Source organism: Apodemus sylvaticus, chromosome 10 (assembly GCF_947179515.1).
Source record: "Apodemus sylvaticus chromosome 10, mApoSyl1.1, whole genome shotgun sequence".
NCBI classification, from domain to species: domain Eukaryota; kingdom Metazoa; phylum Chordata; class Mammalia; order Rodentia; family Muridae; genus Apodemus; species Apodemus sylvaticus.
In genome coordinates, this window is record NC_067481.1 from 6,573,479 (window position 1) to 6,592,996 (window position 19,518).

General features: G+C 48.0%; 2 protein-coding genes across 4 annotated transcripts in view; one reads left to right on the forward strand and one right to left on the reverse strand.

Moving 5' to 3' along the window:
- Recql5 (RecQ like helicase 5) overlaps positions 1-19,518 on the forward strand; it is a 39,679-nt gene that overhangs the window by 1,988 nt on the left and 18,173 nt on the right. For all 3 annotated transcript variants that reach the window (XM_052194710.1, XM_052194709.1, XM_052194711.1), the window contains 6 exons: positions 950-1,071; positions 3,339-3,857; positions 4,387-4,492; positions 5,357-5,468; positions 7,689-7,851; positions 13,562-13,641. In XM_052194710.1, the coding sequence (XP_052050670.1) occupies positions 950-1,071; positions 3,339-3,857; positions 4,387-4,492; positions 5,357-5,468; positions 7,689-7,851; positions 13,562-13,641 (1,102 nt within the window). The remainder of the gene's footprint in view (positions 1-949; positions 1,072-3,338; positions 3,858-4,386; positions 4,493-5,356; positions 5,469-7,688; positions 7,852-13,561; positions 13,642-19,518) is intronic.
- Positions 16,894-19,325, reverse strand: Smim6 (small integral membrane protein 6). Its single transcript, XM_052194714.1, has 2 exons — positions 18,403-19,325; positions 16,894-17,455 (listed from the first exon to the last, which is right to left on the reverse strand). Exon 2 carries the CDS (start codon positions 17,447-17,449, stop codon positions 17,249-17,251), a length of 201 nt encoding a protein of 66 aa, XP_052050674.1. The 5' UTR covers positions 17,450-17,455; positions 18,403-19,325; the 3' UTR covers positions 16,894-17,248.

Below are 19,518 nucleotides of genomic sequence, written 5' to 3' on the forward strand. Positions count from 1 at the left end.
GAGTTCGAGACCACTGGTGAAAGACTCCCAGACTCAATTTCAATTGTAATCAGTCAAGTTTAGTATAGCTGTTGGCAGGGCCAGAGTCTCTAACCCAAATCAGAAACATGCTGCCCAGAGGTGGGTGAAGGAAGGGCTTTTAAAGACAAAATCCCCAAAAGCTGTTCTGCTCTGCCAAGCTTAGATAGTCAAAGTGGCCTCTAAATAGTCCTCGAACGTCTGCATGAGCAGGTTATAGAACCACAAACTGCAGTCAGTCATAGCATGATGAGCAGACGGTCATGGCTACACATTTCTGAGCTGGGTCAAGGAGTCAATGTTGCTGGGAACTTATCTTCCAGGAATGTGAGTCAGATAGGTATCTAGCATAAAGTCGAGTTTCTTTAGCCATCACAGTATCACTGTTAGAAGTAGTTTTTCTGAATGTCTAGGTCCCCCGAGGTTCTTTACATAGAAAGAGTGGGGAAGGAACTTCATGAAAACTAATGTTATACCAAGACATTCCCCTGTGCAAATGCTCCGCTAGATGCTTTTCCTACATTCTCATTTGATTTACAACAACCAGGGCCAGACTTAGCTGGACAGGCCTGTAATCCCAGCATTTGGAAGGCAGAGTCAGGAGGATCAAGTAAGTTCAAAGCCAGCTCAGTCAACAGAGCAAATTTCAAGGCAGCCACCATTAAGTAGTGAAAATCCTTTTAGAAAAAGCCAGGTGTGGTGGTGCACACCTTCAATCCCAGCACTCAGGAGGCAGAGCCAGGCAGATCTCAGAGTTTGAGGCCAACCTGGTCTATAAATTGAGTTCCAGTACAGCCAGGGCTACACAGAGAAACCCTGTCTCGAAAAACCAAAATAAATAGATAATAATAAAGAAAAAAATTACTCCTTCAAAGGCATCAATGCAAGAGGCAGACAGGATCTGTTGAAGTGTTCTCTGCTGTCTTTGCAGGTGACAAGGATGTGTTTGTGTGCATGCCCACAGGGGCAGGGAAATCTCTGTGCTATCAGCTCCCCGCCCTGTTGGCCAAAGGGATCACCATTGTAGTCTCGCCTCTCATTGCTTTGATTCAGGTGAGTCATTCAGGGAGTGAATACGAAACCCCAAAAAGATCATGAGGGACAGGAGCCTTTGCTTGTTTTCGATGGCCGTCTTCTTTTCTAATTTTCAGATAAGCATACATTGCATGTGCGTGCCCCTCCCCTGCCCCCTGCCCTTAGTTCACTTTGTCCCCTGGTAATTTTACTTTCAGTTTATTTCATATGCACTTTGTTCATATACCTATAGCTCCATCTCAGTGGCGTTTTTTAAGCCTAGGCTGCCCTTGAACTTCCCGTTGTGGCCATCTCACCTCAGGGATGCTGGGATTATGGGTGTCAAACTTCCAGCTATAAAACCCCAGGCTCAGCTTGAAGACAAGGGATTTTACAGCTGGAAGTTTTACTGTCGGGCTAGAGAGTTGGCTCGGTATCAGAGCACTTGTTCTTGTGAAGGATTGGGGGTTCAATTCCGAACACCCCCATGGAGCCTCACTGCCTCAGACACCAGGCCAGTGTGGTACGTAAACATAAATACAAGCAGAACACACACACACACACACACACATACAAGTTAAAGAAATTTCACGTCTCTGTTTTACCTTTGCCTCTTCTCTGATTTGCCTAGGTAACTATACTGAGTTTCTCTACTGCCCAGATATAGATTTCTCCACTAGTGCATATCACTGTGGTGAGTCACAGTGAGTTACTGAGGTTTTGTTGTTTTTCTTTTTTAAGGAATTGTTTATTTTATGTCTATGAGTACACTGTAGCTGTCTTCAGACACGTCAGAAGAGGGCATCAAATCCCATTACAGATGTTTATGAGCCACCATGTGGTTGCTGGGATTTGAACTTAGGACCTTCGGGAGAGAGTCAGTGCTCTTAACCACTGAGCCATCTCTCCAGCCCCATTTTTCTTTTTCTTTCTTTTTTTTTTTTTTTTTTGGATTTGTTTTTTTTTTTTTTGTTTTTTTTTTGTTTTTTTTTTTTTTTTTTTGAGACAGGGTTTCTCTGTATAGCCCTAGCTGTCCTGGAACTCACTCTGTAGACCAGGCTGGCCTCGAACTCAGAAATCCGCCTGCCTCTGCCTCCCAGAGTGCTGGGATTACAGGTGTGTGCCACCAAGTCCAGCTTTTTTTTTTTTTTTTTTTTTTGAGACAGGTATTAATGTGCAGCCTTGGCTGACCTTTGAGTTCCATATGTAAGTTAACCTTGAACTCACAGAGATTCTCTGCCTATCCCCACCGACCCCCACCAGAGTGCTGGATTAGAGACATGTGCTGCCACCTCTGGTTGGAGGTTCCTTCCTTCTGTTATTATCCACATCTGTGCATGCATGTGTTCCCTCTCCTGTGTGTACTCACATCAGGAAAGAGGGGATGGGTGGGTAGCTGATGGCTGCTTGGTATGGGGACTGTCTGCTGTTATACTCCATTTTGGCATAGTACAGGGATGTGCAACAGAAATGAGGTAGAGAGAAACTAAAACTTGTCAGTGTCTGTCTGCAGATGCTCTGACTATATTTAGTGCCTGCAGCTGAGCGGTGGGAGGGAGGGAGGCCCAGCCGTGTGGTTAAGAGCCCTGGACTGCATCGGTAGAGAGATGGAGAGCAGCAGTAACACTTAGTGCATATTCACTACATCAGGGATTTGCGCCAAGAGTGCAAGCACCCATTTCACTCACACTTTTCTTTGTTTCTTTTTCTTTTTCCCAAGACAGGATCTCTCTGTGTAGCTTTGGCTATCCTGGAAGTTGCTATGTAGCCCAGGCTAACCTCAAGCTTGAGATTCACCTGCCTCTGCCTCCTGAGTTTAAAGATGTGTGCTACCTACCACACCCATCCTCATTCTGTTTTTTTTTTTTTTTTTTTTTTTTTTTTTAATCTTTTGAGGCAAGGTACCATATAGCCCAGGCTGGCCTCAGACTCCTGATCCTCTGGTTTCTGTATCTCAAGTGCTAGGATTACAAGCCTATACCACCATCTTCCATCACACCTCTAAGGAGCAAAGTCTCATTTCACTCTTGTCACAGTCCTGTCAGGTAGTCCTGTCACCCACTGTGGTGGGCTGCGGGGTGAGTGTGGTGAATGAGAAGGAATGGAGTCTCAGAGAGCATTTGGCAGTTAAGTGAGCCACCATAGATCCAGGTCCTCTGACCCCAGAGCCTGTCCTCCCATTCTTCTTCTGGGCAAAGAGAAGACATATTGGAGGGTAGATGGAGGCCCTTCACGGTCCATGGTTGAGATGCTGTGCTGGTCCTGATGCTGATGATGTTGCACTTCCATATCTTCTTTACTCTCAGGACCAGGTAGACCACCTGCTGGCCTTGAAGGTACACGTTAGCTCCCTCAACTCCAAGCTCTCAGCACAGGAGAGGAAGGAGCTGCTGTCTGACCTGGAGCGAGACAAGCCTCGGACCAAACTTTTGTACATCACCCCAGAGATGGCAGCTTCAGCCTCCTTCCAGCCCACCCTGAGTTCCCTCGTGTCCCGAAACCTGCTCTCCTACTTGGTGGTGGATGAAGCTCATTGCGTTTCCCAGTGGGGACATGACTTCCGTCCTGACTACCTGCGTCTGGGCGCTCTACGTTCCCGCTTGGCACATGCCCCATGCGTGGCTCTGACAGCCACAGCCACCCCACAGGTTCAAGAGGATGTGTTTGCCGCCCTGCACTTGAAGCAGCCAGTGGCCTCTTTCAAGACTCCCTGTTTCCGGGCCAACCTCTTCTATGATGTCCAGTTCAAGGAACTGGTTCCTGATGTCTATGGCAATCTGACGGACTTCTGCATTAAGGCTCTTGGACAGAAGGCTGATAACGGGGTGAGGTACTGGGGTGCGCAGTCCACAATGCTGTCTGCAGCACACACACAGCTGCTACTTGCTAGTTATCCTAGTTATCCTAGCTGGGACTCTGTGCTCCCAGCCCCCGCTGTGAGAGGCGGTAAACAGCCCTTGTGTGTCAGAGAGGAGGTGGGAGCTAGAAAAGCTGGACTTTGGCTTTTTGATTTGGTCTCCCCCCACTTTTTTTTAGATACTAGGTCTCACTATGTAGCCCTGGATGCTATGGAACTCCCTAATTTAGGTTAGGTTGGCTTTGAACTCAGAGATCTGCCTTGACGCTATTGCTGGGATTAAAGGCATACACCACTGTGCCAGGATTGGCCTTTATTTATTTGTTTGTTTGTTTGTTTGTTTTTAAGTGATGAGGCCTGTTGGCTGTCCCGCCTCAGAGAAGACTGGGACATTGGCGAGAGAGAGCTTGGAGCTTTTAGAGAGTGCTGTGTGGTAGTGAGTGGGCTGATTGTACCCTCCTTCCCTGACTAACACCCTCCCGCCTCTTCCTGCTCAGTCAGCATCTGGCTGTGGCATTGTCTACTGCAGGACCAGAGAAGCCTGTGAACAACTAGCCATTGAGCTGAGCAGCAGGGGGGTGAACGCCAAGGCCTACCACGCAGGTAAGAGGTCCAGACCTCTTAGTATGCCACCTGCTCCTTATGGACCCTGAATTCCAGGGGATCTGTCCTCTCTCTCTAGGTACTCATACAGAGCTAAGATGATCAGCTTTGTCCCACTGAAAACTAGAAACTTGACTCTTCTTTCTCCTGTCCTGTGCCTACCCAGCAGCAGACAGAGAGCTTTTGCTTCTGTGTGTTTGAGTGCTCTGCCCGCATGCTTCTGTTTACCAGTGCATGCTTAGTACCACAGAGACCAGAGGAGGGCGCAGGGTCCCTCAGTGTTGGAGTTACAGATAGTTGAGAACTGTAATGTAGGTTCTGTGATTCAAACCTGATCCTCTGAAAGAACAGCTGTACTCTTAAATAGTCAACCTTCTCTCTAGCCACAGGTGATGTTTTTTTGTGGGCCCAGGTATTATTTAAAAAAAAAAAAAAAGGCTGAGCAGTGGTAGGGCACACCTTTAATCCCAGGAGGCAGAGGCAGGTGGATTTCTGAGTTCAAGGTCAGCCTGGTCTACAGAGTGAGTTCCAGGACAGCCAGGGCTACACAGAAAACCCGTCTCGGGGGAAGAGAAAAAAAAAAAAACCCACTATGTAGACCAGGCTGGCTTTGAACTCACAGAGACCCTCTTGTCTTTGCTTCCTAAGTACTGAGATTAACCATGTACCACCATGCCATTCTTCCTTAGTTAAGGTTCTGAGAGGTTAAATGCCTGTACCAAGGTCAAATAGATAAGCAGTGATGGATCCTGGTAATAAGTTAAGTGTCCAGGACACTGTCACACCCAGAATAATTCCCCACCACTGCAATGATAGTCCCATGGGAAACGTGAGTTTTCCTTGACTGCCTCCTCTCCTTTCCAGGCCTGAAGGCTTCTGATAGAACACAGGTGCAGAATGAGTGGATGGAGGAGAAGGTCCCTGTCATCGTTGCAACGATCAGTTTTGGGATGGGAGTGGACAAAGCTAATGTCCGGTAAGCTCTGGCTCTTGCCTTTCCCAGATAGGGCTTGGCTTGGGGTGGATTGCCCAGTCAGTCCTGTGTACAAGTCCCAAGTCTACGTGCATGCCTGGTGCTACTGAGGAGGGAAGCCTCCCAGGGAAATCCCTAGTATAGAGCCTGAATGCTTACAGTTTCTGAGTGCCGTGGTTCTCCACCCCAGAGAGCCCAGCAGCATGCTGTCAGGTTGTCCATTAACAGAGCCTGGTTGGCTCCATCCCTCAGGTAGAACAGCCAGGGGACTGGAGTAAGGAGCTGTTCCCACCTTCCCCCATGGAGGGGCAAATGTGAAGGTCCCGCGACTCACATCCCTTGTTACTGTTCACTGACCGTCCCTAAGAGCTGGGTTCAGCCGACTCCGGGTCTCACTCTGGCTCCTCCGGGGAGGGTTTTTCTTTGCAGCCATGGTCTGACTTTGGGAAAGCTTTTAGACAACTGCCTGAAGCCCTCTGTCCTAGCGCCATCAATAATGCCTGTATGATTTGCAGAGCACTTCTACATACGTGCCATTAAGCCTTGCCATGTCACTAATGGGAATTAGTCACGGTACTAACTGCACTTGTGCATTTGAAAAATCACAGGTTATGGAATCAAGAGTGGATTGAGCCCCAGTCTGCTGGGGCTGGTTAGGAACAAACTTGGAAGTCAGACACCATTAGGCCCAGACCCGAGCTCTGTTCTTCCTCCCTGGGTGTTCTTATACAGACTTAGCTCTCCCATCTCCTTTATCATTTGTAGTCATGTGATGCTGAGTAACAAGTGAAGCAGATGTAGCCACTGGTGCACAGTAGGGACTTAAACACCCGATCCCCCTTCATCTGTGGTGTGTGCATGTGCGTGCGAAACATGTCAGGTCTGGATCTGGAGTTACAGGTGGTTGTGAGCCACTCAACGTAGGCACTAATAATTTAACCTGGTGATCTCTCTAAGAGTAGTATAGTTCTTTTCAGCTGTGCTATCTCTCTGGCCTCTCATCTTTATTTTTTGAGACAGGATCTCTTTATCCCTAGCTAGCCTGGACTACCTTATGTAGATGAGACTAGCTTCAAACTTTCAGATTTATCTCCTGAATGCTCTAGTTAAAGGTGTGCACCAGCACACCCAGCCTGTTCTTAAATCTAGTATTTGTTCTGACCTCTGGCTTTAAGGGTTTTTCCATTTTTTTTTCCTTTTGTGTATAGTATTTTGCCTGTGCGTGTGTGTGTGTGTGTGTGTGTGTGTGTGTGTATACGTGTGTGTGTGTGTGTGTGTGTGTGTGTGTGTGTGTGTGTATGTGTGTACATACTCCCAGCAAAACTCAATCATCATAGATGGAGAAGCCAAGATATTCCATGATAAAACCAAATTTACACAATATCTGTCCACAAATCCAGCCCTACAAAGGATAATAGGTGGAAAATGCCAACCCAAGGAGGGAAACTACACCCTAGAAAAAGCAAGAAAGTAATCTTTTTCCAACAAACCTCAAAGAAGATAGTTAGAGAAGGCTGTGTGCTGCCGTGTGGGTGCTGGGACTCAAATCCTGTACTGAATGATCCCTTCAGTTCTAGCTGTGAGCTTTTTAAAGATTTATTTATTTTATGTATATGAGTACATAAAAATTTTATAAAATATGTAAAAATACATATTTTATATATGTAGTACAGTACAATACACTGTAGCTGTACAGATGGTTGTGAGCCATCATGTGGTTGCTGGGAATTGAACTCAGGACCTCTTCTCGCTCCAGCCCTGACCACTCCAGCCCAAATATTTATTATTATATGTAAGTACACTGTCACTGTCTTCAGACATATCAGAAAAGGGCATCAGATCTCATTCCAGATGGTTGTGAGCCACCATGCGGTTGCTGGGAATTGAACTCAGGACCTCAGGAAGAGCAGTCAGTGCTCTTAACCGCTGAGCCATCTCTCCAGCCTGGCTGTGAGTTTTTTAATTTGCCATATATACTAGACTTTCTCCTATACCTCGTGCTGTGCTGTGGCCTCTAAGCACAGAGAGACCCTGTGGTGTACCACAGGCATCTCACCCAGCTGCCTCTGACTTACTCCAGATTCTCTCTCCCGTGTGTGTGTGTGTGTGTGTGTGTGTGTTAGCTCCTCTGTACCTGACCACTGTGGAGTAAACTCTTCCGACAGGAGCGCTGCTCCCAGGACACGCAGTTCTTCCATCATCATGTCCTTTCACATCCTGTAGGTTTGTTGCTCACTGGAATATTGCCAAGTCCATGGCTGGCTACTACCAGGAGTCTGGCCGTGCTGGCAGGGACGGGAAACGGTCTTGGTGCCGCCTGTATTACTCTAGGAATGACCGAGACCAAGTCAGCTTCCTCATCAGGAAGGAACTAGCCAAACTCCAGGTAAGTCCTGGGCACTTGAAGCCTTTGGTGTGTGAACTCACCAGTCCATTTCAGAGCTCATGTTGATCCTGTAGAGAGCTTGTGTAAACTAGAGGGGAAACCCGGATGGAAAGCATCCCCACGGGCATGGTGTGGAGGGCGAGGCGGCTGCTGGGCTGCTGGCGACACGCTGGCTTACACATTTGTCAGCACTAGGCTGAGCGGAGTGCTATCGGGCAAGTGTGCTGTTAAATGTAGGCAAAGGCCGGGCGTGGTGGCGCACGCCTGTAATCCCAGCACTCTGGGAGGCAGAGGCAGGCGGATTTCTGAGTTCGAGGCCAGCCTGGTCTACAGAGTGAGTTCCAGGACGGCCAGGGCTACACAGAGAAACCCTGTCTCGATAAAACCAAAATCAAAAAAAAAAAAAAAAAAAGTAATAAATGTAGGCAAAGCCATTCTTGCCTTGACGTAGTGAGCTTTCTTACATACGTGTTTGCCCGTGTTCTCTGGATTTTCTTTAGTCATTTAATTTCTTTTATGGGTTATACAATTATTTATAGAGAGCCCAAAGCAGACCCAAACTTGAAAGGAATATGGTGTGAGGTAGGTACATTATAAGTCACCAGGAAGAGGAGAGATTTGAATAGTCAATGCTGAGAAGAAGATAAAATTAGTTTCCTGTATGATATGGATATGAATTTCAGAAGGATTGGCACTTCAAAAGATCTAAAATTAAGGATAAAATAGTTCATGTTCTTGAGAGAGGAAGATCATCTTGATTTATCTGTTTGATTGTTTATTTGGTTTTTCAAGACAAGGTTTCCTTGTGTAGCCCTGGCTGTCCTGGAACTCACTCTGTAGACCAGGCTGGCCTCGAACTCAGAAATCCACCTGCCTCTGCCTCCCAAATGCTGGGATTACAGGTGTGCGCCACCACCGCCCAGCTCAAGATTTGTAAGTAACCAGCTGGGTATGTTGGTGACCACCTGTAATCCTGAGCTCAGGAGCAGAGGTGGGGATTAAGGGTCAAAACCTACCATGTAGTGAGTTCCTGGCCAACCTCGGCCTCAGACGAGACCTTGTCTCAGAACCTAAGGGGACTGGGCATGCTTCAGTGGTAGAGTTCATACTGCACACGTGTAAGGCCAGGTTCAGGTCCCAACACCACAGCAAATAAACAAGCAAAGAAAACCAAAGAAAACCAAAACCCAGAAACTATGGCTAGTCTTATGTGTACTTACCTCTAGGAGGAATAAAGTATAAATCACGATAGCAGCCAGGAGGAGGAGGAGGAGGGGGGGAGGAGGAGGAGGAGGAGAGTGGTAAGATGACATTGTACACAGGGAGGATGGGCCAGGGGCTTCTGGGGCTCCTGCTTAGTCAGTGTAGACAAAACCTTAGCAAGCAATAGAGGAGCACGCCAGCATTGGCCTCCGCCGAGCACCGTTGATTGAATGTGAGTCTAGTACTTGATGTGTGTGCGAAAATGTCACCAGCTTGTCACTGTTTATAAGAAATATATGCCGCCAGGCGGCCGGTGGCACACACCTGTAATCCCAGCACTTGGGAGGCAGAGACAGGTGGATTTCTGAGTTCAAGGCCAGCCTGGCCTACAGATTGAGTTCCAGGACAGCCAGGGCTACACAGAGAAACCCTGTCTCAGGGAAGGGAAAAAAAAAAAAAAAAGGAAATATATGCTAATTTTAAAAAGAAAGCTGGCAGGGAGGGGGGAGGGGGCTGGAGAGATGGCTCAGCGGTTAAGAGCACTGACTGTTCTTCCAAAGGTCCTGAGTTCAATTCCCAGCAACAAATAAACCTTTAAAAAAAATAAAGAAAGAAAAAGAAAAGTAAAAACAGTCTGGAGGGTTGGCCAGGTGGCTGAGTGGTTGCTGCTCTTTTGGCCTCCTTAGGCACACTGTACACACACACACACACACACACAAATAATAGTTGCAACTTATTTCTGATTCCTACCCAAGTGAGAGTAAAGGACTGATACAGGAGGATAGCTGTTAGTTTTAGGCCAGCCTGTGATACATAGTGAATTCAAGGCCAGCCTATATCTCAAAAAACAACAAAATAAACCAAGAAAAAAAGAAAAAGCAAATGCCTGCTTAGAAAACCCCAATTTGCAAGACTTCATTAAAAAACAGTATGGGGTGGGGGTGGGGGCCTTAGCAGTTAGGAGCACTGACTGCTCTTCCAGAGGTCCTGAGTTCAATTCCCAGCAACCACATGGTACCTCACAACCATCTGTAATGGGATCAGATGCCTTCTGGTATGTCTGAAGACAAGCAACAGTATACTTATATATAATACATAAGTCTTTAAAAAAAACAGAAAAATTTCTGAAGACAGTGAAGGTATACTCACATAAAATAAGTAAATACATCTTGAAAAAAAAGAGAAATATTTAAAAAATATATACGCTAAGGAAAAAAAACAAAATAAACAACAACAACCAAAAAAAGTCTAGGGTGAAGAGCTTCAGAGATGGCTCAGTGACTTCAGTGGCTGGGGATTCAGCGCCCTCTTCTGGTCTCCTTGAGCAATGCATAGACATAGTACACAGAAATAAATGCTGGCAAAACATCCATGTACATTAAAAAAAAAAACCCAACACTCATAAGCAAGTGAATCTCTAAAAAGTACACATACAAACACAATCACAAAAACACACAGACACACATACAAAACACACTCACCACACACACACAATCACTCATATATGCAAATAACATTAACAAAACCACACACACAAACCAACCCGGGGGCTGAAGAGATGGCTCAGTAGTTAAGAGCACGCTGCACCACATGGCACCTCACAACCATCTGTAACGCCACTTCCAGGGGATCTGATATCCTTTCCTGGCTTCTACAGGCACTAGGGATGCACCGGGTGCACAGATACACACGCAGGCAAAACACTCTCACACAAAACTAAAAACAACAGCCTGCAGGGGAGACGGCTCCAAGGGTAATGTGTTTGTTGTGTAGATGCAAGGAGAAGCCAGAAAGGTGAATGGACACTGGCCTGGAGCAAAATCCTAGATGCTGATGTGGGGGTGGCGGCTAGGGGCTCAAGAATGTTTTCAGAAATCAAACTGACCTTAATTATTGGTATGTCACATTGACATCTAAAGAGGTCGGGGCAGGAGAAGCAACTGTTGTTCAGAAGAAACACTGCTGGACCCAAAAGGAAATGAGATGGCGGCAAACGCAAGACTGTAACCATGTGGTTCAACTTGGAACTATGTTGACATAGCCATCCTGAGGAAAAGACTGCTGGCACAGGACATTGCATTGGGGCCAGAGGAACAGCTCTGTGGTAGGACTCTTGCCTAACATGCACGGACAAGGCCCCAGTTTAATCCCTAGCACTGCACATGAACACATAATCAATATGGCTGGGTCCTCATGTGTGCTAGGCAAGGCCCTGTCACTATACTCGATCCCTAGCTAACATTCTTTAAAAACCAAACTGAACAAACAAACAAATAATCAGCAAGCTGAGAGGTGGTAGTGCACACTTTTAATGTCAGCACTCAGGAGGCAGAGACAGGTGGATCACTGAGTCGGAGACAACCTGGTCCACAGAGTGAGTTCCAGGACAGCCAGGGCTATACAGAGAAACCCTGTCTCAAAAAAAGAAACAAAGAAACAAAGAAAGAGAAGAGAAGAGAAAAGAAAAAGAAAACGAAAAGAACATCAACAAGCCTGGCTGGAGAGGAGAGACAGCTGAGTCAGAGAGAGCGACCGCTCTTACAGAGAACCAGGTTCAAGTCCTACCTGGCAGCCACGGCTGTCTGTAACTCCACTTCAAGGGAAACTGATGTCCTCTTCCGGCCCCTGTCGGCACCAGGCACACAAGTGGAACACCAACGTACATGCAGACAAAACACTTACACAAGTGGTTAAAAAAAATAAAACTTTACATTTTAATTTACGTTTTGATGCACATGAATGTTTTGCCTGTCTGAGTGTGCATTTGGTCTTCTGCTGGCCCGAAGAGGCCCCAGATCCCTTGGAATCAGAGTTAACAGATGGTTGTGAGACAGCATGTGGCTGATGTGAACCAGACTTTGGGTCTTCTACAACATCAGCAAGTGTTCTAACGGCCGAGCCGCCTCTCTGACCCCTAATGCTTTTATGAAGAAGTGCATCCGATTGCAGTTCACTATCACTTCTTCATGTGTGCGGTCACGGTCGTGCAGTCGCAGTCTTTTTTTTTTTTTTTTTTTTCTGAGACAGGGTTTCTCTGTATAGCCCTGGCTGTCCTGGAACTCACTCTGTAGACCAGGTTGGCCTCGAACTCAGAAATCTGCCTGTCCCTGCCTCCCAGAGTGCTGGGATTAAACCACCATCGCCTGGCCACGGTCTTTATTTTCATACTCCAAGTGTTTTCTATTGTTGCCTGTCCTGACAAAGTATGCATGTTTGTGTCTTGTGGGGATAAATAACCTAAAAGCAAAAAGTCAGTGTTGTCTCAGATACCTATTTTGTGTATTCCCTCCCCCCACTCCCCCCCCCTGCTGCCCCCCCCCCCAGATCAGCTTTCTCTGTGTAGCCCTGGCTGTCCTGAAACTCACTCTGTAGACCAGGCTGTCCTGGAACTCAGAGATCCACCGGCCTCCGCCTCCTGAGCACTGGGATGTGCGCCACCACTGCCTGACTTATTTTCTATATTTTTTTAAAAATATTTTTTAATTTTTATTTGATATTCATGAGTGTTTATTTGCATGTATGTGTGTGCACCACATGTGTCCCTGGTACCCATGGAGGTTAGGAGAAGGGTGGATCTCCTAGAACTGGGGTTACAGATGGTTGTGAGTCCCCACATGGGTGCTGGAGATAGAACTCAGATCCTCTGTAAGAGCAGCCAGTGCTTAACCACTAACCCATCTCTCCAGCCTCTCTTGAGAATTTTTTCCTTACATTTATTTATTGCGTGTGAGCACAGATGTACACATGCCCACTGAGCACATGTGAGGGGCAGAGAACAACTGTGGGAGCCAGTTCTCTTCCACCATGTGGGTGCTGGGGTTTGAACTCAGAACCTCAGGCTTAGGAGCAAGTACCTTTACCTAGTAAGCTTTTCTCTGACTCCAAATTGCTAATTTTTTAAAGGAATTTTTATAGAGGAAAATGCAGAAGAGGTCAAACATGCATAATTGTATTTGATAGGGGCTAACAGTTTAGTCTGTCCTCTGGTACGTACATTAACAAATATATTAATATAGAGTTGTAAGGGCCTAAAGCACATGCATGTATTTACTGTTTAGAACTTAGATAAGAGCTGGGTGGTAGTGGCACACGCCTGTAATCCCAGCACTCTGGGAGCCAGTGGCAGGTGGATTTCTAAGTTCGAGGCCAGCCTGGTCTACAGAGTGAGTTCCAGGACAGCCAAGGCTACACAGAGAAACCCTGTCTCAAAAAACCAAATCCAAAAAAAAAAAAAAAAAAAAAAAAAAAAAAAAAGAACTTAGATAAGATCATAGTTTCTCAAATGTTGGTCCATGAGAATCGCCTGAGGATCCTTTTGGAAATGTCAGCTCGTGCAACCTCCCACTGAGAAAGTCCAACTCATAGTTTAGAGATGCTGCCACAGTGCCAGGCCTTGACCCCACTTGGGAACTGGCTTCAATGGTATCCTCTCCCATTTCTTCCCCGTTACTGACTGACAGCACTTTCTATGACTCTAGAGGACTAAGTGGGCCTTTTCTCTCTCCAGGAAAAGAGGGGGAACAAACCATCTGATAAGGCTACCCTGATGGCGTTTGATGCCCTGGTGACCTTCTGTGAAGAAGCGGGGTAAGTAGGGTTACGGATGGGACGGTGCATTTGTCTGGCAGGAGCAGGGCGGGCCCTGAGGTTAATCCCAGCATTGTCTCCCTGCTCCTCAAAGGGAAGAAAGGTCAGTGGCTTATGTTGGATGTGAAGAGTGTCATTTCATGTCCTCTCCCAGGAGCCCTCACTTTCTCAGCTAGCACAAGCTAGCCCTGGGTGGCCCAAGGGACCCCGCAAGCAGTGTGGAGGTCAGGGCCCTTCTTTTTTTTTTTTTTTTTTCCTGGAGTCCCCTGAAACTCGGGCTCTGCTGTGTGAGGATTCATTCCACGCTGGGATAGTCATCCACTCTACCTACTTCATGGCCACCTGACTCCATGAGCAGTTCCCTCCAGAGTGACGGGATCAGCTCCAAACCATTGGCTGGCTCTTCTGACCACTTGCTTCTGAGATGGAGTCTCTCGTAACCTAGGCCAGCCTCCAACTGCCCCATTTCAGATGCTGGCCTCTGAGTCCAGGTTATCCTGACTGCCTCTACCTCCCGAGTGTTAGGATCACAGGCGTGTGTCACCATACCGAGGGTCTCCCACTTACTCAGAGCCCTTGGTGGCCCAAGAGACCCCTGCTTGCAAAACTTATATTTCAAGCAGTGTGGAAGCTTGGGGCCCACTCATCTCTGGTGGTAGTGGGGGTGGCACATGCTTTGCTAAATCAGCCTTTCTGACAAAGCACCAGCCTTCTGTGTGGAGCTTCTTATCCATTTGTGTGTGCAGCAGGGCAGGAGCTGTGGGCCAGCCATGGAGACTGATGGCTGCTCAGTGATAGGCCATGGCTGGGCATGTTGTTGTTAGAACCCTGTGTGAAATACCCAAGAGGAGTCCATGTCTATGGAAAAATACATTCCTCCTTCTATGTGGACAAATCCCAAGAGCTGACAAGGCCTTTGGCTCAAGATAAATAAGCTAAGCCCCAGACAGGTCATGGTCACAGATCTCACAACAGAAGCTACTAAATTTGGGCTTTTTGATTGTTACACTGGATATACCATTTCATACGTGTGTTATTTTGGGTTTTGCAAGAGTAACGTTTTTGGGCGAAGAGGGGATGTCTGCTTTTGTCCTGTTAAGGATTGAACAAGGAACTCGCACATGGTATACAAGCCCTCTCCCATCGAGTCACACTCCAACCGCAGATATTCTCATCTTGAAGCAGAGTGCCAGTGACCAAGTGCATAGAGCTAGTGTCTACAGGGTGTGCTCAGGCTCCTGCACAGGAGGAGCCCTGCTTGTCGGGGTCCACAGGGTGTGCTCAGGCTCCCGCACAGGAGGAGGAGCCCTGCTTGTCGGGGTCCACATTTGGACGCCCAGCTTCGTCCTCCTCATTGATGGAAGTATTTCCTTCTGGACATGGCATCTCTAATATGGTCTCTGTGGCCAGATCACATGCTAAAGAGTGCTGGGTTGCTGTGCCAGGTGCCCCCTTGATTAAGGCTGTACCACCAAAGCCCTCTCTGGCCACTGGGACATGAATGTACTAAGTTCGACCTCCTCAGGCTCTGAGCAGAGCTCTTTATGGTGAGGAAAGAAAGAACAGAGTGTTCTGGCTGTCAAAAAAAATCTGAGTAGGTTCTTGTCTGAGACCAGAGTGCTAACACCTACCATGCCATACATAGTACAGATCCAACTTGGGGCCTCTGCCTTTTTCTCTTCTGGGTCTTCTCGCGGCCTTGGTAGGCCAGTTGGGGGTGTACATCAGTGGGGCCGAGAAGTCCAGGTGTTGCATCCCTGGTGTTCAGCCCCACCTTCTGTCCTCATGGCTACAGAGGTTCTGGAGGTGAGGATTCCCAGGTCCTGGGTGAAGTAACCTTGCTGGCACATCTCTGTCACCACTGTTCTTTAAGTGAAAGAGAATGTTCATTGTGTGGACGGTATGTGCACGAAGCAAGAAAGCCCCTTCAACAGAAGGCTGTTCCCTTTCTAAGAACAGCTCTGGCTTGAGGCTGAGTCGCAGTGACACCAGCATCCTTTAAGACAGGCACCTGGCAGGGAGGGGTAAGGCCAAGTGGGGACATTTCTAAAAGGAAGCTGTTGTAGGGGTGTAGGGTAGGATATGGGCACCGGGCTGGGATCACCAGAGGAGGTGTTCAGGCCCTTTCCAAATGAGGGCGGGTGGGGCAGCCAGTGGTTTTTACCTTGTCTCCTCCATGTGGCCATTTTCTCTGAGTTACAGCCACAAAGAACCCTAGTCACGGCAGGACTTTAACCTTGCAGTTATCAGGCAGTGAAGTAACTGCATTTTAAGATGCAAGAGGAGCCTCCTGTGCTGGCCTGTGCAGGACTGACTGGGAGCTCTGCAGTAAGGAGCTTAGCGGCTTGGCATCACCCAGTTTATCCCCGTGTGTGTGATTATGTCTTCACGAGCTCCATGGGTGGGGCTTGTCTCTTGGGAAATGTAGAATAAATTAATATATAATTAGTTATATAAAATTTCTCATGACTGCACTTTGAAGAAAAAGTACATGGTGGAGTTTTTTTTCTTTTTAAAAATTTTGTCTGTGCCGGGTGGTGGTGGCGCACGCCTTAATCCCAGCACTTGGGAGGCAGAGTTAGGTGGATTTCTGAGTTCAAGGCCAGCCTGGTCTACAGAGTGAGCTCCAGGACAGCCAGGGCTATACAGAGAAACCTGGTCTCCAAAAAACCAAATCCAAAAAACAACAAAAAAAATTGTCTGTGGATGTTTTGCCTGCATGTATATCTTAGCACCACATGTGTGCCTGGTACCCACAGAGGCCATAAGGAGTTATCAGTTCCCCTACAACTGGAGTTACAAATAGTTGTAAGCCACCACATGGGTGCTACGGGTCAAACCAGGGCCAGTTCTCTTAGCTGGCGAGCCGCCTCGCCTCCCTGGCCCTGGACAGTATTGTTTTGAGAGTAACAGAACGCCCTATCCTAGTCTCTGGGGTCAGAGTCAGGGAGAAGGTATTTGGAGAGGGGTTTGGACTGAGATTTTAAACAGTAAGGAAGCATTTATTCAAGCCACAAAGTGTAAGACAAAGAATCCTTGTCAAGGGGAATATATGCAAAAGGTCCCGCCGCGGAGCAGCTGAGGAACTGAAGGGCCTGAGGTGAACCTCGGGCCACATGTGAAGCAGCTCAGGAGAGCGATTCCACTGTTCACAGGGTCAGAGCCCTCGAGGACATGCGGGCCTCAGTGAGGTTGCTAGAGAGGCTAGCCCAGAGAAGAACTGTGTCTGTGTAGGAAATGAGCTCACGCTAGTGGATTTGAAAAGGAATTTTTACTTCATTTGACATTTTGTGTCCTTCTCTGTCAAGGACTTGAAAATACCTGCTTGGGCAGGACCCTCATCAGAGGATCTTGTTAGCCGTTGCTGCTCTCACCTGAGGCAGGGCAGAGTTCCTCTCCATGTGTTAATGTTCAGCAGGTGCAGGGGGAGAGCCAGAAACGGTACCAGGCCTGCCTTCCCGCCCAGCTGACTGACCAACCCTAGGCAAGGTCCAATGGTTCCCATAGATTCTTTCTTGAGCCAGAGGGACTGGAAGCCCGCTGCTGGTAGTGGGTGAGCAGGTGAGCCTGTCTCTCGCTGCTGCCTTTTGGCCCCCAAGGAGGCAGATCACTCCTCTTCATACACAGCCTTTTCCCACGCAGCCTTTTTCCGCACAGCCTTTTCCACACACCCAAACACAATAGCAAATAAGATGAGGAACAGGAGCATGGAGGTGAACAGGCCAACCACTATCAGGCCCCCCACATCCCACGGGTTCTTCCAGAAGTCTTCATTCTGGATCCTCCTTGGGGCTATCATTTGGCCCATGGAAATCTAGAAAAGAGGAGACAGAGGCCCTGAGTGCAGAGAGCTCTGAAGGCCTTGTCCCCAGTGGCGCCCTCCATGACACCTCCTGGACAGTTGGACACAGCTAGCTAGCCAACACTGCAGGGATAGTGAGTCTTTGGATTCAAAGTCTCTAACATCAAGAAATGGGAAATGGGATTCCTTGCTTGGAAGCTGCTGGGGGCTACTTCCAGAGTCTCTGGAAAAACTCTGCTATGAGCTAGAATATTTCTCCTGTCCCTGAGGCCTTCTTAGCTAGAACCTAGAATACATGCCTTTAAGTTTCCTCTTTTTTTTTTTCCAAGACAGGGTTTCTCTGTATAGCCCTGGCTGTCCTGGAACTCACTCTGTAGACCAGGCTGGTCTCAAACTCAGAAATCCACCTGCCTCTGCCTCCTAAGTGCTGGGATTACAGGCGTGTGCCACCACTGCCCGGCTTCTTCTCTTATTGTTCCAATTTCCAGATGTTTGGGAGGCATTTTAAGGTATAGTTGGGTGATGGTGTACTTAAGTCTCAGCTCCTCAGATGGCTGAATTCCTGCTTGAGCCCAGGAATCCAGGCCAGCAGGGAACAAAAAATCCTATCTCTCTCTCTCAAAAAAAAAAAAAAAAAAAGATGGGCTGGAGACATGGCTAGCAGCTCGGAGTACAGGCTGCTCAGCTCATAGTCTTCCACAATGTCAGTTCCAGGGCACCATTTTTAGCCTCTGAGAACACAAGGAATGCACCTGTGGATATTCGTACATGTAAAAAGAACACACATAAATCTTAAAAAACAAAAGCGTTAGCGGTGGATTGGAAGAAAGCGTGGCTGAGGCAGACAGTGTCCTTGGAGACAGCTGGGAGCAGAGGCCTCACCATGTTCCAGACCTGGGGCTGCTGTCAGTGGGGCTGCAGCCCTTTGAGGAATGGAGGAAGAAGAAAGATGTCGTTACCTGGTTCTTCTGCTAATAGTCTTGAGTCTTCTGAGGGCAAGCAAGTCAGGATTGTCCTTCAGGCCTCAGACTTCAGGGTTCCTGGGTGGGAGAGGCTGCCAGATGACCACAGCTGTGCCCCAACTCAAAGAAACTACTGTTGGCAGCCCAGGGAGTAGCCAAATACTCTGGCCACACCAGAGCAAACACGGGTGGGCTAGACTGGTTGCCTGGCAACTGCCACTCCCTCCTGTATTCCCTCCATCAGGGTTCTGCCCTTCTGTGATGGCATTGGAGGGGTTGAGTTTTGAGTCCTTGAGAGAGGGCAAACTGAGTTAGAGTGAGAAGAGATAGGTCTGTGCCCTAGGCCGCCTGTCAGCCTCGCTGGTGTGAGGTAGGTCTTAGATTCATCCAGAGCGCTCAGAGCTTGCTGGGAGCATTCCTTCCTTGCTGTGGTTTGGGTGAATGATTAACTGCAGTTCTGGCAGGAGCCGCCTAGAACAGGTTTCTGGGTAAGAGTAGGAGTGCTTATCACAGGGAGCCTTTCCCCTTGGTAGCTGCACCTGCCTCCCTCAGCTGTCCCGCAGTTAGAGAGAGGCTGGAGGGGATTAATTCCACACCCTTGCTTGGAACTCACAGCCACTGGTGACTCCTTTCAAAGCTCAGGCACGTGGGCCTGCCAGAGCCAGGGTTAGGGCCCCATCACAGAGACAGGCGGGCCTTTCCCTCTGGAAGGCTCGTCAATCCTGCTGTCAGAGTTTTGGGAAACGCTCACTTACTATCGGTGTCTGGGATGCCAGAGTCTCGTCATTCTGACCCTCTGAGGTGTAACCTGGAGTGACTGGCAGGTGGTGAGCAAGACCAGGAACGCGTTGTCCTCTGTTGGGCTGAAGTGACCCATGGGTCACCTGCCGCTTGCCATTTCCTTGTGTAAAACTCACTGACTTCCTGGCCTGCCAGCAGGCTGGACTCTGGCACACCCTGGTATGTTTGTGCCCATCAGTTAAGTTGGTTCTTATCAAGAGTCAGTTGTTTGTCCCCAGACTGGTTTATAGCAGTCATGCTTGTTTCTACGATGACAACATTGAAGGTGGGCATGGTATAAACAGATGAGGCAGTAATGATAACCAACTCCAG

What these genes read in the sequence shown, in the direction of transcription:
- Smim6 (XM_052194714.1), bottom strand. Translation starts at nt 17,449, where the DNA reads ATGGGCCAAATGATAGCCCCAAGGAGGATCCAGAATGAAGACTTCTGG.